The sequence below is a fragment of the Setaria viridis genome, chromosome 1 (assembly GCF_005286985.2).
Source record: "Setaria viridis chromosome 1, Setaria_viridis_v4.0, whole genome shotgun sequence".
In the NCBI taxonomy this organism is placed as follows: domain Eukaryota; kingdom Viridiplantae; phylum Streptophyta; class Magnoliopsida; order Poales; family Poaceae; genus Setaria; species Setaria viridis.
The window spans coordinates 40,539,882-40,560,151 of NC_048263.2; the positions used below are offsets into that span (position 1 = coordinate 40,539,882).

The 20,270-nt window shown below is 54.8% G+C and overlaps 2 protein-coding genes across 2 annotated transcripts; one reads left to right on the forward strand and one right to left on the reverse strand.

Moving 5' to 3' along the window:
- Positions 1-448: 448 nt before the first annotated feature.
- Positions 449-3,451, reverse strand: LOC117848300 (very-long-chain aldehyde decarbonylase GL1-6). Its single transcript, XM_034729679.2, has 6 exons — positions 3,315-3,451; positions 2,044-3,099; positions 1,821-1,928; positions 1,314-1,514; positions 1,119-1,217; positions 449-1,010 (listed from the first exon to the last, which is right to left on the reverse strand). The coding sequence occupies exons 1-6, from the start codon at positions 3,372-3,374 to the stop codon at positions 654-656; spliced, it is 1,881 nt and encodes a 626-aa protein (XP_034585570.1). The 5' UTR covers positions 3,375-3,451; the 3' UTR covers positions 449-653.
- A 15,301-nt stretch (positions 3,452-18,752) lies between these two features.
- On the forward strand, positions 18,753-19,798 carry LOC117841532 (uncharacterized). The gene is made up of 3 exons (XM_034721930.2): positions 18,753-19,071; positions 19,153-19,375; positions 19,453-19,798. Exons 1-3 carry the CDS (start codon positions 18,764-18,766, stop codon positions 19,564-19,566), a joined length of 645 nt encoding a protein of 214 aa, XP_034577821.1. The 5' UTR covers positions 18,753-18,763; the 3' UTR covers positions 19,567-19,798.
- Positions 19,799-20,270: the final 472 nt, after the last annotated feature.

A 20,270-nucleotide genomic window follows, 5' to 3' on the forward strand; every position in this document is an offset into this window, starting at 1 on the left:
AATTCTAGTACCCTCATGTCATCTAAAAAGCATGCATCAGGCAGTGAGAAAAGGAAAAGGAAGAAATATGTAGATGAGTTGATAGAATAAAAAAAGGATCCATACAAATTTTTTAAGAGCGAGTTGTTGATAGTTGCTACTTCTTTTATTAGTACAGGGCCTCTTTTTTAATTTCGCTGTGCGCTACCAAAGTCTCAGGACCGGGCCTGTAACTAATGCAGGTACCGAGCCTCCTGCAAGCCTTGCGAAGCCTGCTGAGCCGAGCGGGGCTGTCACGTGGGGCGTGAGCGAGCAGAAGGGCCCGGGCGCGCTTGCGAGAGCAGGATGCGAGCGAGCGGCAACGGCGGCGGATATTTTTTCGATCGACGTGTCGCACATCCGGAGCCATCCTGCACGACGGGCGTATGCAGTACTCCTGCTCCTAATTTTTTTCCTGGAAGAGGCTCGATTACATCGGCGACTATTTTTTATCGAAATAACACATTCCATTAGTACAAACCAACACGTCTCAATCCACGCATTACGCTACTGGTAGTTTTTTTCTTAGGGCAGCAATACGCTACTACTTCATCAGCAGCACACACAGAGAATCGATCGATACGCATCCGTTCGCATCTGCACTGCCTGGAGCTCCATCATTTTTATTACTGCTACTACTTGGCAACGGCAGCGTGGTGGCGGTCGTAGGGGCGGAAGCCGTGTGCCAGGGCGGCGCGCCAGGCCTTGTCGACGCCGGTGACCCTGCCGCCGCACTCGTGCGCGTCCCACTTCTCGAGCGCGTGCACGATGCCCGCCGCGCGCCACGCGCTCATCACCCTCCGCGGCAGCCAGTTCTCGCAGGCGTGGAGGTTCTCGAACGAGCCCGGCACCACCAGCGCCGGGGTGCTGTGGTAGACGCAGTCATCGACGCGGGCCGCGGCGGGAGGGAACTGCGAGTAGGGCACGAAATGGACGCCCGCCTGGGCCTTCCTCTGCTCTTCATCCGTCAGCCCGTCGCCGACGAGCCAGACCTGCAAATGCTTAGATCCGAGAGTTACTGGACATGCAACTTGCAAGGACAGGCTGGAGCAGTGATTACACTACCGGTGATTGCAAGGTAAAAAAAAAAATGTAATTACCTTGCTGCTGTAACTGCAAGAAAGAAGCAGGTGCTTGTGCAGTTCTGGGCGCAGCTCCTGCTTCAGGCAGTCATAGAGATCCTTGTCCACAATCTGAACCTGCTTCGACCAAAGGGCCATTATTAGCGTCACGATAAACTACTGTGTGAACCAGTGCAAAGGATCACTATATTGTCAGAGAGTTTCCGCAGGTACCTGGATTTCCCGTTCGCAGAGAGCCGAAGCAAGCACGGTGGAGACCTTGGTCGCGTCTCCCAGGAGGAGCACGTCCTTGGTGCCTTGAGGGATCATGTGGAGAACGGCGGCGACGGCCAAGCTGGTCCCGTCGACGATCTTGGTCTTCAGGTTAGGTTTCCTGATCACGTATAGCTCGCCGTTCCTGTTCAGCTCGTTTTTCTGCACAGACAATAAGCTGTTAGAATCAACTAGCTTTTTTTTTTCACAGCGCACTGAAAATTCACATCGTCTGGGAATGAAACTCTACGCCAATTCAACAGGTAGCAGCGGCAGGGTGGGTGGTTGCAAAGGGTTCAATGCGCTCTGCTACTCTGATTTGCTGCATGCAGCCTGTAACTTTCAGATCGACTTTACTCCTATTATCTGCCAACATGCACGGTAAATCTTGCAAAAAATACGGAGAGTGGGAACATTGAAGACCATTAAGTTGGCACGAGGGACAAGGCAGTGAAGAGAGAGGTGGACCTGGTTCAGTAGACCGAGCGTTAGCACCCTGGCGCCACTTGCTTCCGCATCGGCCACGGCCTTCTCAAGCAAACGCCCGATCGCATACAAACCTTCCTTGGACACATACTGTATGGTTTGGTACCAAGCCATAAAGGGGGAAAAAATAAAGGTCTATTATTTTCGAGCTGAAAAAAGAAACATCCTTGCATCCCATATTGCTGCTTGCACAACTGTACTGTACCTGGGATGTGTATCTTGGGACGACCCATGTCTCGATGTTGAGGCTGTCGAGCCTGTTGGCCTCTGACCTGAAGGTGCTCCCGAGGAGGAGCGAGGTGAGCTTGGCCAGCGCCGCCGCCGCCGCCCGGGGCAGGTAGGCGATGGCGAGCGGCGCGGAGGCGAAGGAGGCGAAGCCGAGGCGGAGGTGGAGGACGGAGTCCGGCGTGGTGAGGTGCGTGAGGTGGACGACGTCGGGGGCCTCCTCCCCCCGGCCGTGCAGCGTGCGCTCGTAGAGGTCGTCGCTGGACTTGTCCAGCGTCCCGTAGAGGTAGTCGTAGAGCGGCATGAAGAGGGAGTAGTTGGTCCGGAACTGCGTGTGGTGCAGCGAGTGGAACGACGGCGTGTACATGAGGTACTTGAGCGGAGGGAACACGTCGAAGAGGAGCTTGGGGACGAGCTCGAAGTTGCAGTGGCCGAGGTAGTTCATGAAGTCGATGTAGACGAGGTAGGCGTTGGCGACGAGGACGGAGGCGGTGCCGGTGCCGACGGTGGTGAGCAGCGGGATGGCGAAGAGGGCGAAGTAGATCACCTCCTCGGCGAAGGGGTGGATCACCGAGGTGATGGGCTCCGTCACGATCGACGCGTGGTGGTGCGAGTGGTACCGGGAGTAGAGGAAGTGGTGGTGCAGCGCGCGGTGGAGCCAGTAGTAGAGGAACTCCACGGGGCCCGCGTGCAGCAGCGCCGTCACCACCAGGCCCTTGGGGTTCCACCACGGCACGCCCTGCGCCACCGGCACCGCCGCGTTCACCGCGTAGAACAGCAGCGCCGTCAGCAGGATCTGGTCGTCCCAGTTCCGCTCCCTGTCCACCTGCTCGAAGTCGAGGCTCTTGTTCACGATCCGGTGCTTGCTCCGGGCCGTCTGGTGACGGGAGACGCTGATCCAGAGCTGGCTGTAGAGGAGACGGAGGAGGAGCACCGGCAGCACGGCGAAGCTGAGCAGGTCCCTCTCCCCGCCGCTCCCGCTCGCCACCACGAACTTGTACGTGCTGCGCGCCGCCCATGGAGCCAGCAGCGCATACTGCATGAAGTTTCATTCCATTAGGCAGAACATTAGATTAATTGTCAGCTACAACAAGTTTCATTCTTCTCCTCACTGCGTGCACAAATGCATGCATGCATGCATGGTGACATTCGATTTGGATTTGACCAGACGACGGCAAACAACTCTGAGCAAAATGCATGCATGCAAAAGTGCGTATGGTTTTTGTGCACAATATAATGCATGGCGTCTACCTTGTAGTTTCCAAGATCATGCCAGGGCCAGCGACTGAGAGGGCCGGGCTTCGTGGCCATCCTTGCTCTCGTTCCTCTCCCTAGCTAGCAGCCGCCTGCCCTTTCAGAAAGTTGGCTGTGAGGTATGTGCGATTAGCACTGCCAAGGGTATGTGTCCATTGCTAGCTTTATATAGAGGAAAGGCGGTGCCAAAGGAGTCGACCGTGCGAGGTCCTAACAGGTAGGTCCTATTGAAAATTACCTACTTTTTTCTATCAATTTAATTTTTTGAATTGAACTGGAATGACATCAGGTCTTGAATTCTAAATCCTAACGATATGATTAAGTAAAATAATTGTAGCTAATTTCAATTTCAACGTAAGCGCCTAAGGAAGCATGCACGTGAGTGGAGTGTTGAAATGCAAGTGGAATTGTCCATATTTTTCTATCAACTTAAGTTTTTGGATTGAATTGGTTGGTACATGCAACTCCATAGGCTCTATCGGTGAGAAGTTTTACTACTCCAACAATATGCGCTACCTCAGAAAAGAAACTAATAGTGTTGTTCCAAGTCAAACTATTTCATATTTAAGTAAGTTTACAATAGATCTAACCATCACTGCTAGAAAAATGACCTCTCGTCCCGGGGCTTAGTACCGGTCGCCTATTGGATAGTTCCCGAGGAGGTCCACGTGACCCCCCTTTAGTATCGGGTGGGGTTTCCACCCGATACTAAAGTGTGAGCTTTAGTACCGGGTGGAGCCACCACCCGGTACTAAAGCTCCCATCCCCGCGCACGCACCCCCCTCCTCTCTCTCTCTCTCAGGCTCTTATATCCTTAGTACTGTTCATCTCCTCTATCTCCTCACGTACACTTCATCTCTCACCCTCACACACCACACACTTCATCTCCTCCTCCTCCTCTAGATCTGCCTCACCTCCCCTCCCCCTCCACTTGCCCCTCACCGGCGATGAGGATCAGCGGCAGGGCAAGGTAAGATGGCGGCGGTGGGGCGGGGCGGCAGCAACGGTGCAGGAGGGGCAGGGCTGGGTGACGGCGATGGCGGAGGGAGCAGGGGGCGGAGGAGGCGGCGGAGGCGGATGGGAGGGGGAGGGGCGGAGGCGGGGCGGCGGGGAGGGGTGAAGGCAGGGCGACGGCGGCAGCGGCAGCAGCGGGGTGGAGGTGGAGGAGCAGGCGAGCGGGCGAGGTAGGGCCGGCGGCGGGGCGGCGGGGAGGCGGGGTCGGCGGGGGGATTTCCTTTTTTTTAATTTTTTAATACCTTTAGTACCGGTTATTTCAATCGGCACTAAAGAGATCCCCTCTAGTACCGAATTGCTAGTACCGGTTGCGAGGAGGTACTGGAGTCATTTTCTTAATACTGTCTAGTATTTAAATATGTCATGAAAGTAGTTGGTGAATGTGTCTTTCTGACAATGACACGGTATGTTGAAATTTGGGTTAACATATTTTATAAAAATATGGTATCTAAAAAATCCAGTAACAATCAATAATATTATGTTGCCAATCTAATTTCTGGTGGCCCAAATTATTGGGTAGAAAATATTTGACCATAATAATAGTAAAATGCCTTGTATTTACGAGAGGCGTGCTAAACTTTTTGTTTTTATCTCCTTTGTTATTGAGTCGGTGCAGCAGTAGCAGTGCGCCAGTACCGCATCTTCGTAAATACAACTGTTAAGATAATTGTGGGTCTTCATCCAGTTGTATTTACCCACTTGCGTCAACCACGACCAGTACCAAGTACCAACCCACTTGTTGCAAGGCTGATGGTCTTCATCGGCGGTTAATTTCTCCGCCCTGGCCCAGCATATTGTACGTTTTTACTGCGACTTCAGAGACACCCGACATGCGTTCGAAGATGATGCAAGTGGTCATGCATGAATGCATGATGCACACTGACTTGTGGTTCACACTATTCGTGTCTTGGTCTTGCTGGGCACACATGCTACGCAGGTTTTTCAGCCTTTGCATGCTGCATATAAGCATGTATGGTGTGTGCTACGGTGCTGATCGATTTCTCGTGTTTCCTTTCGTCATTAAGAGGAAGTAACTTTCTCCGATTTGTTCCCCAAGACTTTTTACTCCTTTGGACATATCAACGTATACTCCCTCCGTCCCGCAAGAGTGTCCTTTTACGCCCTAAAATTTGTCTCACAAAGAGTGTTCTTTTACCTCCTAGTAAATCTCACTTGATTAAAACAACACTCACACCAATAAAAAATACGCATGGAGAAGCGCGTAGAGCCAATCAAATGATCAATTGATGTTATGTCTCTAGTTTAAGTGCACGTCCATTTATTTATGATCCAAAAACTAAACAAACGGCACGATTTTCAATCATAATTAGTACGGGTTATTAGGGGATATGGACATTTTTCATCACAACTATTGTGTTCGAAATTTTCTAAACGGACACTTTGCGGAACGGAGGGAGTATCCAACAAAAATTAGTTGGTCATCTTTTACTCCTTCTGTCTTAGAATATAGCTACGTTTAGCTTTTTTTCAAAGTCAAAACTTTTTAACTTTGACCAACAATATAGAAATAATTTATTTCAACCAGAAAAGATTACGTATTATAATAGTTTGTTTCACGATAAATCTAATAGTATTATTTTTATTTTATTAATCTCTATGATTATTTCGCTATTCGCAGTTAACATTGAAAAGATTTGATTTTGAAAAAGTCTAAACGTTGTTATATTTTAGTAAGGTGGGAGTATCAGCTAACCTTGATTTTTTCGAAATTAGAGATATGCCCAGGCCCTGACAGAAGAGCAACGTACAGAGCACCACCCTCAGTTAGTTATGTTTTCCTAAAATTTTGTCGGTGTTGGTAGAAAGGGTTATGGTTATTAAGAGATAAGAGATCTCACAAAGCAAAACGAAGCATGACTTTGTATCAAGATAGTGCTTCTCCTTAACGTAATACACCAGTACGTCTCTGGTTCTCTTCGTTGCATGCATTGCATTGGGTCCCAAATACTTCCGGACAGTGCCACGCGCGTACTACCAGCTCGAGTCGGTTGCCATTGCCTATTGGCACCACCTTGGCATGCATCTTGTCGCGAAAAAGTCAAGACGTGCGTGCGAGCACAGCGTGACAGCGACACTCCAGCAAGTGCAAGACGACCTGCATTGCTCCGGCTCACCGGCTGGGCCGGTCCGACGTGAGCCACGCCCCACCTCTCGTCAGTCCGAATTCCTCCTTGGTCCTTGCCTCCTCGCCTTGCCGTCCGTCGTCGGAATCGGACGGGACCGATGGACGTATACCACGTGGTACCATGTGCGAATAGCAGTCGCCCCATCTTGGTCCATTGGTTTCTCACTCTAGCTTCTTTAATTTCATATTTTTTTTCCTTTCATAGTTTGCACCGAATATTTTTTTATAAATGTTTACGTCTTCTGCATGGCAGCATGGGTGTACAGTTCCTACAGATGAACAAGGAATTTTAGAATGGTGCATGAAAAGACTTTTGGTATGGTTGGTAGCTGTAGAGAATTCAAAGCCAAAGATGGACCTGGTAAACAGTACCGGCACGTTGCTATGTTCCTAGCCGCCAGAACGACCGATCACCGATATGCATGCACGCACAGAGTTTACACCTTGGTAGTGGTAGGCAAGATCGTGTCCAAACGATGCTGGGAGGGACAGAGGGAGAAGGGCAGATTTCATTTTCGTCTAGCAACTTCCTCCGTCCCAAATTACTGCGTATCTAAAAGAGTTACATAGTAAAATTTAGAAAAATCAAAATAAATAGTAATTTAGGATGGAATAGATTCTTCTTTACGGTGACTCGCGGTCTCTTGTACTCCCCGTTATGCTCACCATCCATTTCCCCATCCGCATTGTTATGCTCACCACCCATTTCCACATCCGCATTTATTGTTTCCTACTGCTCACCACCCATTTCCCCATCCGCATTTCGTATTTATTATTTTCTACTAGTACTCCCCGTTATGCTCACCACCCATTTCCCCATCCGTATTTTATATTTAGAGCCTGTTTGGTTATGGTTGCTTGTTCATAAGCAACTTAAAAATAAGCAAATAAGTTGCTTATAACCCAAACACTCTTTCTTATAGAGTTGCTTATAAGTTGCTTATGCATAAGCAAATAAGCAAGTGAAGAGCTGCTTATTTTCCTTATGAGGTGCTCTTTACCCCCCTACCCTCCCCCACTTTTCTCTCTCCCCCCCACTTTTCTCTCTCTCTCCCCAGATCCCCTTCTCTCTCTCCTTCTCTCCCTCGGCCCGGCGCTCCCACCCCGCCGCCGCGCCCGGTGTCCGCCCGCCGGTCCCTCCCCGCCGCCGCCCGCCGCCGCCGCTCCCACCCGCCGCCGCTCGCGCCCGCCGCCCGCCGCCGCCGCTCCCACCCGCCGCCGCTCCCGCCCGCCGGCCGCCCGCCGCTCGCGCTTGGCCGCTGCCGGCTTCTTCTGTGCTAGGAGCTGGTAATTACTAGGGGTAGAGGGAAATGGGATGGCAGGGGCAAATGTGTCAATAGCAGTCTCATTTATTGCAAATAAGCAACCCAAACCAAACACCTAGACTTATAAATAAGCAACTACAATAAGCAACTTAAGCAACTTATAAATAAGCATCCATAACCAAACAGGCCCTTATTCCTACTAGTACTCCCCGTTATGCTCACCACCCATTTCCACATCCGCTTTCATATTTATTGTTTCCTACTAGTACTCCCCATTATGCTCACCACCTATTTCCCCATCCACATTTCGCATTTATTGTTTCCTACTACCTCAAATGTACTAGCACTATATCCATCTGTTCCAAATTATAAGTCATTCCAACTTTCATGGAGAGTCAAAACATCTCAAGTTTGACCAAATTTATACAATAAAGTACTAACATTCATGATAACAAATAAGTACTATTAGTTTCTTTATTAAATATATTTTCATAGTGTATCTATTCGGTGCCATAAACCTTTGTGATCCTCTCTATAATTTTTGTCAAACACAAAATGATTTGACTCTCCAAAAAAGTTGGAATGTGTCGGTGCGGAATCTAGCCAACAGGTAAATATACGTAGTTTGCCGCACGTTAGATCGGATATGGCCTAGCACACAATGACTTAGGATTTATACTGGTTCGGGCAACGGGCCCTACGTCGAGTCGGGGTCGGTCGGTCGATTATATTCCCAAGCCCAGATGCTCAAAGTTTGCAGTGGGGTACAAACGAGCGAGGAGTGGAGAAAGGGGTGTTCGAGGCCCGGTCATGCTCTGGTCCGAGTGGAGGAGAGTGGCGGGGGCTCAAATGTGCGCTAAATGTTGGAGAGAGTCTTCGATCGATCGATCGATCGAGAGAGAGTGCCCCCCTTTATAGTTCAAGGGGACGGCCTTACAAGTAAGACAGAGGGAGAGAAAAGGTGCATGGGCACTGCCTAATCTTGTCAGTGCCCACGTCGTTGGGTATGGGGTGGCTGTCGCCCTCCATCCCTGTTCATCTCATCCGATCGCTCCATCGTGACGGGTAGGTAGCATAGTACCCACCTGACATGGCAGGGCGGCACTGTGCGTTGCGTGCGTAGGGCGTGGCGAGGTACAGCCCTCTGTATAGCGGTTGACTTGAGCGTATTCCCTTATCCGCTCCACCTGCTCCCCGGACCCATACTGAGCGGGCGTCCCCGGTCGGTCGTCCCGATCGGTCCCGACCGTGTCGGTCGGGAGGGAGCGATGTGCATCGGTCCGATCAGAGGCACATCCCCAGTCGGGGGAACTTGGTCGGAGTCGGATTGTGGCCCTGGCCCCGACCAGGCCCCTTGGTCGGGACGCTGACTAGGCCTCCTGGTCGGGGGCATCGGTCGGTGGCCGGATTGTGGTCACAGCCTGGCATCGCGTATCTAGGCCGGCCTAGGCGCGCATTGTTGCTACGCCGCCTGTTGGGCCGAGCGTTGTGAAAAGATGGGCCCATTGGGGACCCTGAGTCTATGGACCCGTCAGTAGCCCTCGAGCCCCTTTGGGGCTTTTTGAAGCCGTGAAGGGGATGTCGAGTTTCGATCGGTAGGTTGTCTTCTACCGGGTTCGCATGAGCGGACCTGGTGGGTCTAGCCCTCGAGCCTACGGCTGACTGGGGTGTTAGTCGGAGGTTGAACTGAAAAGATGTCCGGAGAGAGAGGGAAGCCAAGGATGATTTTGTCCTTCGCCATATGCTTCCCCAGCGGTCAGTCGAGTTGGAACTGAGTACTTTCATACTTTTTCCAAAGTTGCGGACTTGTGTGTCCCCACCGGTTGGTATGATACGGTCCTTATCGCAGGTCGGGGCGTTCGCCCGTGTGTGTTCCTGACCACGACCTACATCGCCGGTCGGACTTCCGAGTCAGGATCTAGCGGCCTGAGCCCCCGAGCCCCTAGGGGTTGGTCGGGGAGGTCGGTCGCGACTTTTTCTGCATCACCCCATCCGCGGTTTCTACAATCGAAGCAGTTGAGCTGACGCCACTTGCCTTGATGGCTCGAGTGCCGGGCTCGGTGAGCTCCTAACGGGTATGTCCGAGTGGAATCCGGGTCCGTCGTTCGTGATAGGGTTGGCATAGCCCTCATGTGGCATTCCACCGCTCCTCGACCCGCCTCCCAGCAGATGCCCAAGCCGTCCAACCGACTCGGGTGGCCCGTTGGCCTCTCCTCGATGAAGATTTTGTGGGCATGGCTCAAGGTCAGGATCGAAAGAAAGTTGAGATGACCCTGTCCGCTTCTGAGCGGGTCGAGCGGAGGCCGCTGGGGCTCATCTGCTTTTTCCCCTGGCTCCGTTTGACACGAGGCGGCCTCGAGTCCTTCATGGATCAGCCTTCGAAACTTAGTCGGTCATGTCTCATTTCGAATGAGCTGACTTTTGCTTTGTGACGCAACGCAAAGCAATGTGATGCAATGATTGTATGCATGAGATGAATGAATGAATTAATGTATGCATGCATGAGATGAATGAATGAATGAATGCTCTTGCCATGGGAAAGAAAATGAAGGGTTAGTAAAATTACCTCGGTCGGGTTTTTACGCATCGCCCCATCCGCGGTTTCTGCAACCGGCGGGGTTGAGCTGATGCCACTTGCCTCGATGGCTCGAATGACGGACTCGGTGAGCTCCTAACGGGTATATCCAACTGGAATCCAGGTCTATTGTTCATGACGTGGTCGGCATAGCCCTCATTTGGCATTCCACTGCTCCTTGACCCGCCTCCCGGCAGATGCCCGAGCCGTCCGACCGACTTGGGTGGCCCACTAGCCTCTTCTCGATGGAGATTCTGGTGGTAGGCCCCTCCAAACCCTACTTGGGAAGGCAGAGGGTCGTTCGCGTGCGATCATGCCTCATTTCTCGCGCCCCTGTTGCAGTAGTGGGTGGGCTCTGCCCAGGCCACGTCCCGTCAGTCAGGACTCTGCGTGGCCTTCCCCGTTAAAAAGGGGAAGGTGGAAGGTTTTTTCATGTCCTTTCGCCTCCCTTTCGTTGCTACCACGGTCCCTTCCTTCTTGCTTTCGCCAAGCTCCTTCACGCGCTGTGGTGAATCTCAGGAGAAAGAAGGACGGAGAGAGGGAGAGGGAGATCTTACTGATTCGTTCGTCCATCCGGATGCGCAATGTCGAACTGGAGGCCATCCACCGTGAGGGAGGACATGCTAGCCGCCTTCATGGAGAAGGGGCTGCTCCCACCGAAGGATAAGGCGCACTGGAGGGCTCCTGCACCGGGGGAAGATGATCCGCAACACCGGCCCAACGAAGTTGTCTCCTTCCTTGCCTTCCACGAGCGTGGGCTCGGGTGCCCCATGCACTGGTTCCTGCGCGGGCTCCTCAATGAGTGGGGATTGGAGCTGCAACACCCCTATCCGACTAGGGTGTTGCATATGGCCGGCTTCATCACTATCTGCGATGCTTTCCTCGGGATGGAGCCGCACGTAGATCTTTTCCGATGGATCTTCTGCGGGCGGGCTCTGGTCGAGAAGGAGAAGGCGCTCGGAGCCATCCCAGTCAGCGGGTTCGCTCTGCAAAAGTGGGCCAAGCTGTAAGTTGCCTACCCGTCGTACTCCCCCAACGATTCCAATCGGGGGTGGCACGGTGAGTGGTTCTATCTTAGGAACCCGGCGGAGGTGCCATTCCCAAATTTCACTGGGATGAGGTCGGAGCGGAGGGATGGCTGGACGTGGGGTCCCGCCTCCCATCAACAGAACCGGCTGGTCATCATCGAGGTAGCGCTACGTAAGCGCGTGGAAGAGGGCCTCAACGGGGCGCGGGTCTTTGCAACCTTCGTCCATCGACGGATCACTCCGTTGGCGGAGAGAGAGCAGCGGATGTGGGAGTACTCTGGCGTGTCAGATCCTAACCGTGCGTTGTCAGAGGAGTTGTTAGGGGACAAGATCTGGGGGCGTCTCGGTCAGGTGCTGCAGTCGGGGGAGCAGCTGACCCTCGATGGGATGCCCAAACCCTTCCATGGCAATAGGCCATCCAAATTGGTACATTTCTTTCCCGTGATCCTTTCTTTTCACTTTGATCTTTCGATTGATCTGAAATCATTTGTTTTGCAGGGGCTTGAACATTTCAAGTTCTGACTGCACCTCCAGAAAGGGGCTGAGGGCGCGGCCCGGCAAGCCGCCCAGAGGGAGGCTGCACTTGCCAAGAATATGAAGAAGAAGGCGGAGGTCCAGAGGAAATACCTCAAGGGCTAGGAGATCAGTCGGTGGGTCAGCCGCGGCGAGCGCCAAGAGGACGTGGAGGCAGAGCGCGAGTCGGACAACCCCACGGAGTCGGGTGATGACATGAGTTCCTTGAAGGATGAGGAGGAGGACGGTGGGGGTGCCGCCGCGGCCTCGGCGGAGCATCAAGAGCCCGCGGCCTTGCCTGTCAGTGGTTTGCATGGTACTGGAGCACCCTCCGATGCCCCTGAGTCAAGGAAGCGCGCCGCGGGAGAGGACGTCGCCCACGGCCAGGAGGCGAAGCGGGCGCGGTCGTCGTGCCATTTGGAGGCGCCGCCAGCATCGCACCCCCCTGCACCGAGCGTGGCGGAGCGCGTCGATCGGTCGGGGGGACACGACTGTTCGCCAGTACCCTCGTGGTCAGCGCGCGCACCCTGTCCCCAACAGAGGGACGCCCCGCGGGCCATTCCGGTGGTTTCACCATGAACGGGTGGCCATAACCGTCCGCAGTCGGGTCCAGGGTTGGCCGGGTCGCCCCAGCCCCTGGTTAACCCTAGGGGGCACGGGCTTCGAGCCCCGAGCGTTCATCATCTGGTCGGCTCATCGCAAGCCAACGGGGCCTTCAAGCCTCTTCTCCTCGGGTATGTGATCATGCTTTTCTTTATCCGCATGATTAAGTTTTTAGGCGTGACTAACTTGCATTAGTACCTTCTTTCGTAGCGACCGACCGCCGGTCCAGCCGGGGATCACCACACTTCCCCTTGCACGTGGAGTGGAGGCCTAGCCTGGAGCGGGTCGCGACATGCGATGGGGCGAGTCGGCTGGTGGCGGCCCGACCTCCCTTGATAGGGGTCGCTTCTCTCCCGTCTGTCGCGAGCGCGGCAGCGACTGTAATGGCGGTGATCCCCGTGGTAGCGATGGGACCCGCGGCGGTAGTGACTCCGGTGATCTCTTCCCTGCCGGGCGCGGATGAAGAGATGAGGGACACCAAGCTCCCTGCCTCGACTGGCGGAGGGGCGCATGGTTCACCCGCCTGGGTCGGATTGGAGGAGGTGGGAGGGCCCACGATCGGGCCTACCATCGCAGTGGTGGAGGCCAACCCATCCCCCGAGACGGTTGAGGCCCAGGCCTAGGCGAACGACCTCCCCAGCCCGACTGGGAGTGGTGCGCCGGAGGCAGTCGGGGCGGAGGGAGAGCGGTTAGCAGCGAGCTACGACATCCCAGTGGTGGACATCCTCTTCGACGTCGTGGAGGACACCGGGGTGGTGCAGCTGGGCGTCCCGCCGTCCTGGGAGTGGGCGGTGATCCCAGCGTCGCTTGGCACTGTGGTGGCTGGATCTTCCGGCGGGTCGGGGGGCGGTCCGCGAGCTGGTGTGGCCCCAACCGGGCGAGCCGGGAAAGGCCCGGTTCGTGCTCTGCGACGGGAAGGAGCAGGAGCTCTGGGGCCTGCTCGGGCGAAGCGGACTGTCGGTGCAGTCCGACCTCACCCTTACCACGGTGAGGCTCGACGAGGCCCTAGAGAGGGTCAAACTCGCCCGTCGGGCCGTGTCCGTTGACCTGCCCCGTGTTGTAGAGGTAGGCTTTCTGTGATCCCAGTCTTGTCTTTTCTTTCTTGGCATTCAATGGTCATCTTAGCGTGCCTACTCGTCTTGTAGGGCTTGGAGACGATGTCGACCCGCAAGTCCTGGTTCATCCGGGAGGAGCACGATCGGCTGGAGCGGGAGGCAGCGGCGTTGCGGTGGGTCGATGAGCTCACTTGTGAGCTGGAGGCTGCCCGCCGTGAGTCCCAAGGCCGGACGGCGCGGGTGGCAGGGGTCCAACAGGCGGAGCGTCGCGCGGTCGAGCGGGCGACCATTGCTGAGCAGAGGCTTGCCGCGGCGCATGCTCACTTGGCGGAGACTGAGGTGGCAGCCGGGAAGCGCCAGGAGGCTCTGGAGGCAGAGCAGATGGCCCGAGCGTACGTCGAGCAGCGGGCTTCATCCTTGGAGCAGAGGGTGCTGTCGTCCTTGGAGCAGAGGGTGCTGTCGTCAGAGCCGGAGGTCATCGCGCTCCGAGGATAGCTGCTCGAGGCGGCGGAGTCAGTCGCTTGGCGGTGCAAGAGGGTGACCTAGCAAGAGCACGGGCCTGCTATCAGTGAAAACACCTGCCTCGGTATATATCTTTTCTGCCCTTGTTCGTCGTTTCAATCATTCTTTTCCTGGCTCCTGACTCTATCGTCCATACCCAGAGCTAGGTAAAAAGATTGGCCTTTTGCAGCAGGAGCTGGAGCAGTCGGAGAAGGGCCGCCGCGCAGCCGACGCCGCAAAGGAGGGTAAGTTTCGCCGTCTTGGAAGCTTGAGTCACGGTTGTACCCATTTTTGCCTTTTATTGACTTGCGTCTTGTGCAGCCCTGGAGTCGGACTTAGAGGCGGCCCGAGTGGCGGTCGGTCGGAGTGTAGAGGTGCTGTCCTGGTCCCTGGAGGAGCGAACCGCTTATGAGGCAGAGCTCGACCAACTCCGCAATGTGGCACAGATGGTGGTCGCTGAGGTGTTCGGGTTGGGCCCGAGCACTAGCGTGCCCGTCGTCTAGCTCGCGGAGATCCCAGACGAGGTTCGGGTGCTCATCTCTAATGGTGTGTTCTACGGGGTATCGGGCGTGCTGACGTCGGTGGCAACCCACTACCCCGACCTGAACTTCGAGGCCGTCTGTGGAGGGTACGCCATCGGGTGGAGCGCGGACGAGATCCAGAGGCTGGGGCTGAGCAGACCACCACGCAGTGGGTGATGGAGGCTCGCCGCTCGGTGGCGGCCGTGAGTGTGGGCCAAGAAGGCGTCGCTGATCCTATTGAAGCGGCGGAGGTCGGGTCAAAGCCAAGCGCCGTCACGACTGCACGTGAGGCGCCTTCATCCCCACCAAACGCACTACCATCTGACGCGACCGGGGGGTCATAGTAACATTTTATAGAAATAGTTAGTTTTTGTATCAGAATGAATTCGTGGGGAACTAAGAGCTCCCGAGTGAACAATTTAAGTTCTTTTGTGATCGCAATTTTCTTAATCATGAGGGGGAGCTTGTCCCACCTGTCCTCGTTTTTACCCTAAGTAATTTTGCATTTTGCCCTTTTCCTTTCAAACCTGCCCATTGACCGTACGCTGCAACCTTTAGAACCCGGGCGTGGCCCGCGAGGCTTAGCTGCTCGTGACCGTAGGTTGTGGCGGGGTTTGATCGGTTGGGAGGCTGGAGTGTAAGCTACTTAAGGTAGTCAGAGGAACGGGATGCTATTTCGACTAGGCGAAGTGCGTGATTGCACGAAAGTAAAGAGGTGGTGATATCGCACCCCTGTGGAGCCCTCGAGCGACCCAGGCCGAGAGTGCTCGGGATGGGGTGTTGTAGGAGCGAGCGTTGAATGGAAGTGACTAGTAAAACCGAGCTAGGGAAAGAAACGACGTAACTATTCAATGTTCCATGAGTTGGTGAGGATGTTGCTGTCGTTGTCCTTCAGTCGGTCGATCCTTCTTGTTCTTCTTGCCCTGCCGTGCGGAGGGGCCCTCATCCTGGACCTCAACTTGGCCTTACCCTTGTCCTGACCGTCGCTGAAGACCGCCCCGACCGCCTCCTCACCGGAGGCGTGGTTTGTGGCGATGTCGAGCAGGTCACGGGTGGTACGGGGCTTCAGGCAGCCGAGCTTGTGGATCAGGTTCTTGCAGGTTGTTCCGGAGAGGAACGCACCGATGACATCTATGTCGACGACATTAGGAAGGGAGTTGCCCTGCCTTGAGAACCTGGAGATGTAATCCTGCAGGGACTCGTTGGGCTCTTGCTTGCAGCTTTTAAGGTCACAAGAATTCCCAGGACGGACGTACGTCCCTTAGAAGTTCCCAACGAAGACCTTCTTGAGGCTCGCCCAGTCATGGATGATGTTGGACGGTAGAAATTCGAGCCATGCCCGAACAAACTCCCCTACGCAGATGGGGAGGTACTAGATGATGAAGTAGTCATCATCCGCCTGCTCCTGGGGGTCGATGGGCCCGGGGAGGCTGCGCAGAAGCATCGCTGCGACAGCGATGTTCTGGCCAGCCCGAGCGAACTGAGGGGATCGTCTCCTCCAGCCAAGATGTTGCGCTAGACTTGGCGGGCGCGCCCTCGAGCACCGCCTGTCGGGTTGCACGCGTGTCGCTCAGAGCGCTGCGCGGGGCGCGCCGGCGCAGGTGGCTGTCGGCTCAGCCGCCGCTATCGCAACTCATCACCATGCTCCTGCACACGCGTCAGGGCTTCTGCATGAGGGTCCAGGGGGTGTGAGGCTGCTGGGACTCCACCACCTCCAGTGGCTGCTCTGGGACGTCCGCCATGGTGCATTCCCACGACAGAGGATGGCTAGGTGCCATTAAGTCGCCGATGTTGGAGCCGTCGCTTTCGACCTCTTCATCGTAGAGGTCGTGGAAGGAGGCGGGGGCGTAGCCTGCCATCCCCACGAATTTGCATGTGAGAAGGGGCGACGTCATGGCCCTTTGGAGCCCTCATGCGTACGTGTCCATGGAGGACATGAGGCCATAGGGGGGCCGGCCGCGTGGCGAGCACGGTGGAGACAACGGGGTCCCTCCGGAGAGCTGGCGGAAGGTGTTGAACAGCGAGTACAAGGTGGCCGGATCGTGGTCATGGCCTAGCGTTGCGCCGCCTGTTGGGCCGAGCGTTGTGAAAAGGTGGGTCCATTGGGGACCCCAGGTCTATGGACCCGTCAGAATGACTTATAATTTAGAACGGATAATGGCGCCCGGCTGCCGGATATTTCATAGTATTTGTGATCCAATCTCTGTGGACATGGGAGGGATCAAGCCTTGTTCCTGATCATACGATTATATTTGAGTGCGTGATTAAGGGAAGAAGGAGAAGTGTACACGAGTTGTTGCTGTTCCTCGAGCTTTGGCCAAAAGCATGCATGAATGATGAATCAGTAGTAGTACTGTAGAGTGCACACACTGCCAGCAGGTGATGATGAGCTCAAATCTGGCAGATCATCGAGCAGCTTGGGATCTGGACTAGTGTAGCACGTCGAGACACTAGAGAGATCCTGCATGCGTATGAGTATGATACGATACGATGAATGCTTTTACCTACTCTGCTTTGCCGCCGTTACCAGCACTTCGTTCCTCGGGTGTATATCAAAATTCAAACTGGATGATCTTGGACTATTAATTTAACCAACAAATGTTTTTATTTTTTAATGTAAACTCGGTATGGATTTCTAATCAAATATACTTTTCAATAATTAAAAATTTATAATCATAAATAACATAAATAATATAAAACGGAGCGTGGCCCAGTGCGTACGACGACAGCTTTAATCGACTCCTGTCGCCTCTCTTGTCACTGCAAACGCACGGCACACTAGCACAGCAGCTCTTCTTCGACCGAACCACCTTGTCTCTTGTCCGTATCCATTGACGATGCATGATCGGCCGGAAGCTGCTTGCCTGCAGTATTCACACTACTACCGATTAGATTAAATTAAATTGGCTATCAAATCAAATCGCGGATAGATCCGGCGTGGCCCTTGCCGGTGGATCATAGATCCGGTCGGAGGGCCATGCATGCTCCTAGCTGCATGGATAAAAAGATCTGTCTTGTCACCTGCAAATGCACATGCATACACACCTCGGATCCTCGATTCACACGGTACAGGAGAGATCGAGCAGCTCGGCGCTGGCAACACCAGCTTCGTCACTTGGTACGCGTCGACAGCTGACAGCAGATGCATGTACTCTCGAGTGGCAAGCAGTGCATGCAGTAGCTTTTTCTCCGTAGGAGTACATGCATATACGGTGCATCTTTCTGAAGATTATTGCACGTAGGGTCCTTCCGTTCCGTCCTCCTGTAGTGAACGTAGATGGGCGCAGCCATCAGCAGCTACCCACCCTGGTTATTCTTCCCGGCTGTCACCGGACCATCACCGTGTTACCCTAGCAGCACCCGCCGCAGGAGTTCGTTCGTTGACGTCGCTGCGGCCGCGCTGGGCCCGATGCAAGAGGAATTAATGTGGCCGTTGTCTTCGTGCACGGCGGCCCTGTCGAGTCTCGCCGCCTAGGCTGGGGACCCGATATGATGCCCTCGTGACCAATCTGAGATAGCGTGTAAATGCCGATCGACCAACTCGCCTGGTTGGCGGCCGGCCGGCGTAGAGCAGAGCCGTGCGCGGCGGTGGCGGACCGGAGGCCTGGCCGGCTGCTGCCTTTACTCGCCTGTGGATCTGTGGGCGGCGTGGCGCCCATTGTACTTGCTGCCCTAAACTCCGGCGCGCGCGGTTTCATCAGTCGTAGCATCAGCTTGCGCACTGTGCTCGCAGCAATGCAGACCTGCAGACGAGTGGAGCAGCAGCTGCATCAGCCTCCCATCAGTTATCACTGCCTCACTCTGCTCTCAACCTGTGGCAGTAGAGTGTAGCTAGCCTGCACGAACATGAAGGCCCGACGAGCGGAACAGTACCGGTACTGCAAGCAAGTAGGGTGCTCGTCTCGTCGGAGACCAACATTTGCACCTGGCAGGCAGCAAGGGTTTGCACGAACGGTAAGGTAAACTGCAGAGCCCAAAACCTAGGACCATAAGCCCGTGACCTCGCCAAGAGTTGAGGAAGTAGCTTGCCGTGGATCACTACTGGGCCTTGCATTCGCTCGCTTTAAGCTGCGGGCTGCGACCGATTTCCCCCCAGCAGGCCGGCCGCCACGCCTGAGATTCCCTCCCTCTCTCTACAATCTACATCAACTCAACACACTGTCTGCTAGTGTATCACTCGCTGGCGCCGTGTCCATGTCACCAAAAAAATCCAGAATCCGAACCAATGCCGCCCACACGCCAGCGACCCCCCTTATCTGCAGAGCACCGGCACGTCCACCAGCCATACGCAGCACACAGCAGGGAGCCAGAGACCAGCCATTATTGGAGTTCGTGTCACAACTGCACATCTGCAATGGCTGCGGCGAGGGGCCTCGTGAGCAAGCTCCTGCAGCTCCAGGGAAACACCCACCGGCTCTCCGGCACGGGCGTCGGGGCGCTGGCTGGCTTCTTCAGCGCCGCCGCCGCCGCGTCGGCGTCCGACGGGGGTAGCAACAACAACGCCTGCCCGGCCTACCCGTGGCCACAGGACGGGTAAGCAGCGCGCACCGGCACCGGCCACGGCGGCTCCCCGTCGACCAGCTTTCTCATGAGTTCCGTCTGCTGCCTGGGCAGGGCGCGGGGCGGGCCGAAAGTGTTCATGCAGCACGACTGCGCGGCGTGCCACTCCATGCTCCCGTACGCCGGCCTCGCGGAGGCCGCCGCGGCAGGAGGCGGCGAGGTGGAGGCCAGAGCGGCCGAGATCGTGGTCGTCCACGAGGAGGCGCAGCCGGAGCCGGCGGCGGCCACAGCGCTCCACGGCGGCGCATGCCCGCCGGACCTCTCCGTCATCGCGAAAGTAAGTACTAGGCATTTTGTTCTCACTCCAGCTCGTCGACATTGCTGATATATGTTGCTCTGTCCATGCAAAATCAGATGCTGGAAGGGCTGCGCCACAGCAACCTGTACACCGCCGACGAGCTGAAGAAGAGGATGGCGCTGCCGACCCCAGTCTGGCTGCAGCTCCTTCAGCCGTACATGAGGAATTAATCCCGAGGCAGCCTGAGTGCCAGATTCTAGTGAAGTGATCTGCTGCAGTGTGCCTGTATATCCGTGAACCTGTCTCCTGTCATGTGTAAAAATAACATTGGAACCGTGTTGGATCCTGTCTTAGTGCCGAAAGAAATAAAACATATCGCGTCACTCTGTATTGTAGTTGTACACTGTGTTGTTGACAGTACTCAAGTGTGACAATAAAATGATGTGAGAAATATGGACTAAATTTCTGATGCTGAAGCGAATCAGGTCAACCCTGGATTGACTCTGAGTCGATGAACCATAACTTGCTCTCCCCACACTGTCTACAGCACAACCATAACTGACAAGGGGGGAAAAATACTTGCAGCGCGAAATTCTGTGTCCGGACTCCGGAAGGCAACTCATACTCCAGCAAGAAGCCAATAGATTCCTGTAATTCTCATTGAAAAATGTGCCTCAAGATTTCCTGTGAGCTTCCTCCCACGGCCACCAAATGCAGGTCGTATCCACACATCAGAAAGTCTCATCATCTTCATTCTGTTGTTTCCCAGCTGAAGCTTCTCCTGAGTAACAAGGGTAGCCCTTTCAGCTCTCTCTGACTCCCTTGATGCAACTTGCCTCCTCAACGTTTTGATCTGCTGAACAACTTCACTGCTATGCCGTGGGTCTTTTGAGCGGAATGTAATTTCTTTCAAGTAGATGGATGGCACCTTGAG

Bases quoted from the DNA above. Each gene is read 5' to 3' on its own strand.
- LOC117848300 (XM_034729679.2), bottom strand. From the start codon at position 3,374: ATGGCCACGAAGCCCGGCCCTCTCAGTCGCTGGCCCTGGCATGATCTT. The intron at 1,929-2,043 runs GTACAGTACAGT...CAAACCATACAG, and splicing joins TCCCAAGATACACATCCCAG to TATGTGTCCAAGGAAGGTTT. The intron at 1,515-1,820 runs GTCCACCTCTCT...TTGTCTGTGCAG, and splicing joins CGCTCGGTCTACTGAACCAG to AAAAACGAGCTGAACAGGAA.
- LOC117841532 (XM_034721930.2), top strand. From the start codon at position 18,764: ATGCCGCCCACACGCCAGCGACCCCCCTTATCTGCAGAGCACCGGCAC. The intron at 19,072-19,152 runs GTAAGCAGCGCG...CTGCCTGGGCAG, and splicing joins TACCCGTGGCCACAGGACGG to GGCGCGGGGCGGGCCGAAAG. The intron at 19,376-19,452 runs GTAAGTACTAGG...ATGCAAAATCAG, and splicing joins ACCTCTCCGTCATCGCGAAA to ATGCTGGAAGGGCTGCGCCA.